This window comes from Trachymyrmex septentrionalis, unplaced genomic scaffold (genome assembly GCF_001594115.1).
Source record: "Trachymyrmex septentrionalis isolate Tsep2-gDNA-1 unplaced genomic scaffold, Tsep1.0 scaffold21, whole genome shotgun sequence".
NCBI lineage: Eukaryota > Metazoa > Arthropoda > Insecta > Hymenoptera > Formicidae > Trachymyrmex > Trachymyrmex septentrionalis.
In genome coordinates this window covers 505,060-514,739 of record NW_017305288.1, presented here as the reverse complement: position 1 = coordinate 514,739, position 9,680 = coordinate 505,060, and the positions used below count along the sequence as shown (strand labels likewise).

General features: G+C 31.2%; 2 protein-coding genes across 3 annotated transcripts in view; one reads left to right on the top strand and one right to left on the bottom strand.

Moving 5' to 3' along the window:
• Nucleotides 1-391: 391 nt before the first annotated feature.
• LOC108747991 (endoplasmic reticulum resident protein 44) lies at nt 392-4,165 on the bottom strand. Of its 2 annotated transcripts, XM_018485932.1 has the most exons (7): nt 3,927-4,165; nt 3,063-3,144; nt 2,794-2,949; nt 2,353-2,653; nt 2,107-2,154; nt 1,318-1,613; nt 392-1,235 (listed from the first exon to the last, which is right to left on the bottom strand). In XM_018485932.1, exons 1-7 carry the CDS (start codon nt 3,981-3,983, stop codon nt 889-891), a joined length of 1,287 nt encoding a protein of 428 aa, XP_018341434.1. In that variant the 5' UTR covers nt 3,984-4,165; the 3' UTR covers nt 392-888. The 2 variants fall into 2 exon arrangements, with proteins under 2 accessions (XP_018341434.1, XP_018341435.1); XM_018485933.1 differs by lacking the exon at nt 2,107-2,154 and having other exon boundaries at nt 393-1,235; nt 3,927-4,163.
• Nucleotides 4,166-4,659: 494 nt separating this feature from the next.
• The window catches only part of LOC108748093 (Golgi apparatus protein 1), a 6,295-nt gene continuing 1,274 nt past the window's right edge, over nt 4,660-9,680 (top strand). The window contains exons 1-11 of the mRNA XM_018486095.1: nt 4,660-4,826; nt 4,976-5,337; nt 5,401-5,963; nt 6,113-6,530; nt 6,698-6,799; nt 6,998-7,276; nt 7,432-7,601; nt 7,825-7,942; nt 8,023-8,219; nt 8,296-8,515; nt 8,899-9,225. Of these exons, the coding sequence (XP_018341597.1) occupies nt 5,023-5,337; nt 5,401-5,963; nt 6,113-6,530; nt 6,698-6,799; nt 6,998-7,276; nt 7,432-7,601; nt 7,825-7,942; nt 8,023-8,219; nt 8,296-8,515; nt 8,899-9,225 (2,709 nt within the window). The 5' untranslated portion in view covers nt 4,660-4,826; nt 4,976-5,022. The remainder of the gene's footprint in view (nt 4,827-4,975; nt 5,338-5,400; nt 5,964-6,112; nt 6,531-6,697; nt 6,800-6,997; nt 7,277-7,431; nt 7,602-7,824; nt 7,943-8,022; nt 8,220-8,295; nt 8,516-8,898; nt 9,226-9,680) is intronic.

Genomic DNA, 9,680 nt, shown 5'->3' with positions numbered 1-9,680 from the left:
TCACTTATTCGAATCATGCGATAGACAAAGTACTTTCTCTCTCTTTCTCTCTCTCTCTCTCTCTCTCACTTTCTTCCTTTTCTCTTTTATACACTTCATTCAGAAACAATTGCCCTATATGCAATATGGTCAAAGATATACGCATGCATACACGCATTAGATAGTATATTCTCGAACACATTTACACTTCGGATTCTCGACGAATATGATCGCATATAAATGTTACTAAACATTGTGCTAAAAGTTCTAACGTAACAGATGAAATACGAGAGAGGAGAGATATAAATCAAATCTATTTACATATAAAGATCATCTCGCATTTATATCGGAATTGTAAAAATAAATGATATTAAGTTGCACGACTGCTTTATAATATATGTAAAAAAATCTGATACGTAATTATTGACACTGGTAGATGCAAAGTTTCACAGTCAATATAAAAATGTTCTCAGCTTCTGAGCTTCTTTAAGAACCACAGACATATTTTATCAAAAAGAAAAGAACTTTCTGTTCTTTGTCGTTTGTTTGCCGACAATAAATCGTACAAACGCATGAGATTTTTTATAAAAAATAAATTGCTATGTTGTATCTTGTCTATACGAATGTGAAAATCATGTATAATTAACAGATAATCTCTATCGACATTTTTAATTAAATAACAAGTAAATCAAGAAATCAATCTCATTCTACGGAAAGTATAGAGAGAATAAATTGTGGAGAGGAAAACGGATTCGTCGAGGTCTGAGAAGATTCGCGTTACAAACGCACTACGAAAATAATATATATCTATATCGAATGTTGGAAAATCCCCGATTGCAATTTACTTTTTCTTTAGTATACTGCATATAAATTAATTACGAAAATCCCACTGTACTGCACTCGATCTCATTACAGTTCATCCTTAACTATTGTATACCTATTTTTGCTTGGCGCCAGTTTTTTAAACGCGGATTCTGGAGGCGTTGTAGGCGTTTTTATTTGTTTTCCAGTAACTGGAATTTCATTATTAGTGATATCAGGACCGTAGTGAAACTCGCGATGGAGCTTTCCAGAATACAAGTCCTGCAGAAAAGCTTTAAGTTTTCCTTCTACAAAAATGTCATTGAAATCATTGAATAGGTACATGTGTCTAAAGCTATCTATTGCAATCAATGGCAAGTCTGCTGTGCTTTTCCCTAAATGGTGCAGCGGATGTGCAAATTTCAGGCCGTCGGCGGTTAAGAAATTTATATTCTCTGGAAAAAAAAATTAAATTAGTATTCTCGTATGTTTTACGAGAAAATATAAATAATGTAAGCAAAAAATAGAATGACATACGTTTTTCGCTTAATAATGACTTAGTTACGATATATTTGTATTGCTTGACGCTTTGTAAGTCATCAGGAGCATGAAACAATATAAGGAATGGCAAGCCTTCCTCTGTTAGTTCTTCAGCATTTTCGAATGTTATTTCTCTTACAAATGGCACGCACTTCTCCTGCGCCCAAACATTTAATTCGTCATAAACTGATAAACTTCCCTTGTAAGTTTCATCCATTTCAACAGATAGAGCTTTGTCTGATCGGAAGGCAATGATAGGCTCTCCAGGAGGATGCATTGCTTTACTTGCATTCCTATACATATTTCAATATATTTAAACTACAGATCTTTATTCAATAATAAATATATAGTTTCAGTCACACATTAAAAACATATAGAAATATAATTATAAAAGGAAGTATTCTCATATTATTCAATCTAAACAATACAAATAAAGCATTTAATTGAACTGATAAAATCTCTTAAAATTAAAATTAAAATAAATAATTAAAAAATAAATATCAAAATTATTATTATTATTCATTCAGCTTGTGTTAAATTAACATAAAAATTTGAATGAGTCGTTTGTCAAATATATTAAATTTAATAATTTTTCAATTGTATACCTTCATATATGAAAAACTTGTCTATAAAAAAATGATATCTAATATAACCTTAACAGACTATAAAAAATACAATTATATATTGTGCAGAAAATAAAGAAATAATATAAAAAGAATAATAAAAAATATAATCTTGTATATACTCAGTACAAAAGCTATGAGCTTATGTATACCACTTACTTACAGCAAATGTAAATGCTGACCAATTTCACAGTTTTGATTGGAACATGTGCTTGTTAAATAAAACATTATAATTATAATATTATAATTATTAAAATGCAGATTATATAATATTGTTATGTTAGCAAAAAAAATTTCTTTTGCATCTATCATCAGTTTTTTAAAGAAATATTTGTACCATAAAGAAAAATTTTTGTTACACACCCCACAATATTTTATTATATTGTATCAAAAATAAAAAGAATCTTACCCAAAACCAACATAAAATTGGCAATCATCCTTCAAATTAGTGGCAACTTTCCTGAACAATTCATATTCTGGTACATCTTTTCGTTCAAAGTATCCTATAATCATACGTTTTTTATCATCAAGCTGTTCAAGCTCCCTCAAGTCGGAAAATTCTTTAATAGGATCTTCCAACTGCTTTCTGACAAATTCTTGGAATGCTTCTACTGATCGTTGTCCTCTGTATTCTCTCTTAGTCGGTTGGCCGTTTCTTATTACTTTTAACGTTGGATATTTGGTTATATGAAACCTAGATGCCACAGAGGCTAAGAAAAAAAAAATACTTGTAATAATTTAAACATATACATATAAAATCTAATCTATTTAATATACATATAAATTAATATTCAAATTCTGCTTATATCTGTTTATATGCATTTTATAGTCACATTTTAAATATATTTACTTTCGCGGTCACAATCCACTTTGGCCATTACTACTTTTCCAGACTGTGGAAATTCTTCTTTAACCTTATCTGCAGCTTCATCAAATATTGGTGCTAATAAGTTGCTAAAACGACACCATTGTGCATAAAAGTTGATAAACACCAGTTCATTGTCAGCTGCAAAACATTAATAATTAAAAAAGTAGGTACTATATTCAGTTATATTTATTAGCATTAATATTTATTACACATCATGTATATAAATCATCATCTAAATAATGTTTTTTTACCTAAAGTTTCATCAATATTTTTACTTGTGAGTGAAAGGGCACCTTCTTTTACATCCTCTGCTATATTGTTTGGCAAACGTATCTAGAAATACACATTATTAATTATGCATCATACATTCTATTTTATTAAAATCTCTATATCGATATTCATAGTTAGATCTTATATTTAAGGCTTAAATTTATCTTTAGATGCTTAGTAGCCAAAATAATTTGTAGAGTATCTGAAGATAAATTTAAGGAAGTCTTAAATATAAGACCTGACTATAAATACAGGCACTAATGTCAAATCATGCAAGTTGATCTTTTAGTAATAATCATGCATTATGTATTTTAGAACAGAATACTTAAACATTGCCAGATACATATAATCTACTTTTACCGATATACAACCTTTATTCTGAATCATAAATCCTCTACCCTGGCGATTTTTAGGCTATTATAAATATAGATTACATATGATAAATATTACAGAACTACAGCAATAAGCATATAAATAAGAATGCTATCTGTTGTCTGTAAAGTATCGTTTCAGTAACGTGGAAGTACGCAAGGATATTTTAAATTCACATTTTGCAGTAGATCATACAAGATCTTTATTTTTTTAAATCAATTTATGTGTAGATTGATTGGATTACATTTTTTCATATGCAAGATTATTGTATTACGACGGTAGAGGTTATGCTGCATAAACACAACAAGGCAGAAGCAGATTGTTGATTTGTGTAAAGTGTTTAGATAAATAATAATTGGGAGATAAAAAACAAATGGAAACATACGTTTGTGACTTCCGTTAATAGGGAACTATTAAATTGACACCTCGCGAGACGTCAAATGACGTGGCAACGCGACGGCGTAATTACTTACCAGCAGACACGCGAACGTAAGTACTTTGAAGTGAAATATATCACAGTGGAACAGCATCTTGCGATTTCGCGACGACTAACTCGACGGTACGATGAGTTTTGGAAACACCATCAGTGAACGATCGTCTGTGCGTCAATTGCTACGAGCTAGCGGCACATCGTCAAATCGAGCGTGGAGCAATGAGGCCAATGAGCATCCTCGAGACTCGAGACATCGATTATCGCCGCGTCTCTGCCGATGATGTTTTTCAAAATTCCAGTAGGTGAAATCTCATAAACGTACACGCCCGCGAGTATTCTACAACTTCGATTTTTTAATAATAAATAATCCTGAATAAAGTTTAATTCGTTATTATCAATATTTTTAATTTGGAATTAAAAAGATTAACATCAATCAGAGAGACGACATAATTAAGATTTCAAAGTTCTTTATATACATGTCGGCTCTTGCGTCTGAATCATTCTTGTAAATATGTAATAAATAATAAATAATAATTAATTGTTTGTCTAACCTAATAGCAAAGAAAAGAACTACAAAAAATCGTGGATATTGCCTACATTCTTAATAAATAAAATGCACGGCTTTATCCAAATTTCTACGTTATCGACAATTGAACAATTTTGTGCCGACTCAAACTATTAACTATCGATAATGTACTGCTAATAATAGACGGTATGCTCTGTAAGATGACGTTGTAAAAACATACGACCGGTAATCTCATATTCTCATTTCGCATCATATTATTCCGCACCAATCGTATCTCTACTTGTTCACTGACAATTACTAGTATCAGTACCAATCTGTATTTACTCGTTCATGACATCACGTCATACGGTAGATGATCAACAAGCGCAGAAAAGAAGAAATAAAAAAATCAGCTACAGCGTAAAGATCTGCAAGGTCGTGTTTTTCTCTTTTATTAAATTTTCTTCTTTAATTAAAATACTCGATACTCTGATCTATTTCTAATGTTAAACAATTCTTAATGATTAAGTGACATCAAGTAATTTTAAATGAATTGCGTTCAATAATGTATTTTTTTTTTACAGGATAATGATTCGCTTTATTAGCTTATTGTAAGGTTTGAGTGTCAAGAATGGAACACATGGGACAAGTACTGTTCGCGATACTCATTTTGTCGGTGCTGCATTGCACAACTTCAACGTATTTCGGAAATGTATTCGCGCAGCAAGTTGACGAGCCCTCTAAAATTGGTTGGCTCTTTTCCGACAACTTTGTCCAAGTTAAGAGGATTCAAAGATCTCCGTACAGAGATTTTAAGAGAGAATCCGAGGATGATGGTTCGCCAAAGATCACCGGTCAATGCCGGGATAAGTTGAATCAGCTTTGCGGGGATATAGATAAGAATAACGATGAGCTTGTGCTGCTCGAGTGCATTCAGACTTTCAAGGTATATGTTTATGCTATGTAAAAGAGCAGGATGAATATTAGATCTAATTGTAAACTTTTTCAGCCCACTGAGATATCTGGAATTAATCAGAAATGTCAGCAAGCAATTTGGTCCTATATCCAAAATATCACAGATAATCAAAATATAGAAAGGCTAACTAGAAGAGTGTGTGGTTCACAATTGGATGCCTTACAGTGCTCCAGTTCTGACAAAATCCATGGGACTTATTTATCTTGCCTGATCGATAAACGAGAGACGGTTAGAGATCCTGACTGCATTACTTATATTCAGAGATTAGAGTGGATTGCTTTCAGCGATTTCAGAATTCTGACTCCTTTCAAGACAGACTGTGGAAAGGATATTAAAACGTTTAAGTGCGACAGTCTACAACCATACAGAGATATATCACAAGGTCAGATATTAGCTTGCTTGCAAGAACATGTCGAACAACTGCAGCACGAGTGTAGGAGGCATATTCTTCATGTATCTGAAATTCAAGCGGAAAATATCAGATTAGATCGTCAACTGTACATGGCTTGTACTCATGATCACATTAAGTTTTGTCCTAATATTCGACCAGGCAGTGGCCAAGTCTACAAATGCTTAATGAAATATAAAACTGACAGGTAGATATTTAAATGTTAATCTAAATATAAGTTAAATATATAAGTTAAATATTACAATATTGGTGTAAGAGATTTATTAATGTAGAAATCTTCTAGATATGTACAATATATATACATATATGCATTTGAGATTATTTTTATATTGACAGATCAATGACTGCACAGTGTCAAGAGCAATTAACAAGGAGAGAGAAGCTTATTGCTTCTGACTACAAAATTAGCAAAGGTCTTGTTAAGGCATGTAAGGAGGATATTAGAAATAATCACTGCAGGCGGTCCGTGTCCGAAGACAAAGAGATTAAGCTGGCGCAAATTTTGCTTTGTCTGGAGTCGGCAATGAAGAATGGCAGCAAAATCGATGGAAATTGTCAAGCGGAAATGTTTGATCACAGGAAATTATTAATGGAAGATTACAGATTATCACCAGAAATTGTACACAAATGTGCCAACGACATTACAACTTTTTGTAACAGTCTCGAGGTTGGTGGTGCCACAATACATTGTTTAATGGAGCATACGAGAACAAGGAAAAGAAAATCGAGAGTCGCGCCGGAATGTCAAAGAGCGGTAAATAATAGAAGAATTGAGAGTTTTAGGATGGATTTTTTTTCAGAATTAATAACATACTTATTTACAAAATTCTTTGAATGATATTATAATATTTGTAAGAATGTTATGTTGCTAAAAGAAATTTTATAATCTTTTAACGAAATATGTATCATGTAATTTCACAGTTAGAAGAGTTAATTATAGAAGCTGATGCTGGCGAAGATTGGAGAATTGATCCAGTTTTAAGAGAACAGTGTCAACCTGTGGTCAATTTAGCTTGTAGAGACGTAAGTGACTTATTTTTACATAGAATATTATAGATTTTAACCCAGCTTACATAACTAGTGATTTTATATAAAAAATCTTGGCCTCTACATGAAATTTTAAACTTGCTTTTTTTATTCAAATATGTTTTGCAGCTTATGTATTTGTCAAATGCATTTATTACTTTTTGTTTTTATTAAATATTTGAATATTTAATTTAGGTACACGGTGGAGATGCTAGAGTAATATCTTGCTTAATGGAACAATTAGGAACAGAAAGAATGACCGAGGCCTGTGAAACTGCCTTGGTGCAAATACAGTATTTTATCGCCAGAGACTTCAAACTTGATCCGCAATTGTACAGAGCGTGTAAGTTCGATGCCGTTCGTTTGTGTCACGCTAGAAACGCATGGGCCGGCAATGGTAAACAAATGGATCCTGAAACTGGACCACTGGTATTGCCATGCTTGTATCGGCATGTGTACCAGAAAAATATGACAGTAAGATTATTAAATGTATAATTACTTCTTTTAATTAAAGTTAAAACTTCATAATTAAGTTTTCAAATTGTAAGAATTTACATTATTAACACTTTATTATTATATTTTCATTAAAAAATCTTGTTCTTAACGTTTTTTTTTAATATTCCATTTAGTTGAGAGCGGATTGTTTAGAAGAAATTAGACGAGTCATGAGGCAGCGTGCTATGAATGTTGACTTGCAACCCGAGATAGAAGAAGTATGTTTCAATGAACTAGCAACACTTTGTTATGACAAAACTGCAAAGGGAGAAGAAATTCTATGCTTGCAGGATAATTTAGAGAAGTATTGATTATTTTGAATAATAGAAATTATACAAGAAAAATTTGAAAAAGCTTGGAATTATTGTTGATAATTTTTAATTATTTTATAATTATCTCTCGCAATGTTTTGATGAATATTTTTGTTGCAACTTTTTTAGAAGTAATTCCGAGCTATTTTTTTTTTATTAAATTTTAGTTAGATATAAAAATATTAAATTTTTTGTTCAAATTTACGTTAATTATAGCTTGAAAGAAAAATGCAAGTTTGCAGTTGGCAATTTTACTGAGGAACAAGCTGAACGTGTTGAATTGAATCCCATAATTTCTTCCGCATGCCAACATATTATGGAACGTCATTGCGAGGTAGGCCTTTAATTATTTATTTTATTATTAATATTTATTACTATTTTTATTTTATTGTTAATGATGTTTACGTTTTTTAGGAAGTATTAAAATATGGAAAAGATGAAGGAGATATGATGGAATGTCTTATCGAGCATAAAAACGAGCTGGATGCACGCACCGACTACAAATGTAAAGCAGCTGTGGAACATTTTCAACTGATATCTTTAAAGAATTATCATTTTACATACAAATTTAAGGAGGCATGCAGGCCTTACGTTAAGAGATGGTGTCCTAAGTAATTCAATTTCTTAATATATAAAAATTTAAATATTTTGAACGTAAAATAAATTGTGTAATATATTATAACATAGATCGAAGACAAAAGCCAATGTGATAGAATGCTTAAGCTCCATTGTACAGGAAGATATAATGAAAGATTCTCAGCATCGTGTTATGAAGGATTGCAGGCAACAGCTGCGAGCACAACTTTATCAGCAACGAGAAAATATTAATTTCGATCCGTTCTTGCAAGCGGCCTGCACATCAGATGTCAAACAATTCTGTTTTAATGTGGAACCAGGCAATTCACAGGTATTAACAATGTGTTGATATATATTGAAAATTTATAGTGTATACGTAACATAAACTGTAGATTTTCAGTACTGGCAGTGTATATCAGAAGACAGCTAATGTTATTTAAAACAATGCTCTTTTTGTTCATCTATATGTACATCATATATGTGTATAACTTTATTAAGAGAAAATATTTTTATTGAATTTTACATTTTTTAAAGTTAGAATATAAACCTACTTAATACTTGTTATATGTTTTCATTGTTCAATATTTGTTAATAACAATTAGTATCTATTCTTTATTTTCTAAATTCTGTTGCTGGCTCTTTGATTAAATAGCTGCTCTAGCAAATTCTAACATTATGATAAACTTACTGAAACTTAAGTTATTATTATTTTAGGTATTAGAATGCTTGGCATCACACAAGTCTAAACTATCGGACATGTGTCATAAACAGCTATTTAAGATAAGGAAACAGGAGTTTCAAGATAGTTCCAGTGATGTTCCTTTACTGAGCATCTGCCGAGCTATGATAAAACAGTACTGCCATGATGTGAGCAAATCACAAACTTTGGATTGCCTTAAAAGATACAAAGACGAACTCACTTTCGATGATAAATGCAAAAATATTGTGGTTCGAAGAATGATTGAACAAAATACGGATTATAGGTTCAATACTGCATTGCAAAATTCGTGTGGTTATGACATCGAAAGACATTGCAAAGAGGTAAAAAAGAAAATCTATATATAACTAATTTAGTCCTCCAAGACCTGAATTTTATCATCTCAGAATAGTCAGACCTAGATCACCTGAATCGCGGAGTTCGCTGAAGGAACCGCTGTGTTTTTCGAAAGGTTTTTGGATTCTAAAAAATCTGAAAAAATTCCGGTACACTCTTTCAATATTTAAGAATACAAGTACAGTTTGTACAGTTTTATAATTGAAAATATTTTGTATTTTTTTTGTACATGTTTGAATTTGAAGTAGAATCGGAATAAAATGCAAAATGCATTTGTTGTAATAAAAATTTATAACTTTTTTTATATGTGTAAAAAAAATCTTTTTAGTCTCAAACTGTCCAAAGATAGTACTTAGGAAGGAAAAAAAGGTGCCTGCTTCAAAAGAGTATAATTTTTGATAATCTAAAGATAGTAATTATGATTTATAAAAAATATTTTTTT

Excerpts from the sequence above, each read along its gene's own strand:
- LOC108747991 (XM_018485932.1), bottom strand. The coding sequence starts at position 3,983 with ATGCTGTTCCACTGTGATATATTTCACTTCAAAGTACTTACGTTCGCG. Across the intron at positions 1,614-2,106 it reads GGTCAGCATTTACATTTGCT|GAATGCAAGTAAAGCAATGC; the intron begins GTAAGTAAGTGG and ends AAATATGTATAG. Across the intron at positions 1,236-1,317 it reads GTCATTATTAAGCGAAAAAC|AGAATATAAATTTCTTAACC; the intron begins GTATGTCATTCT and ends TTTTTTTTCCAG.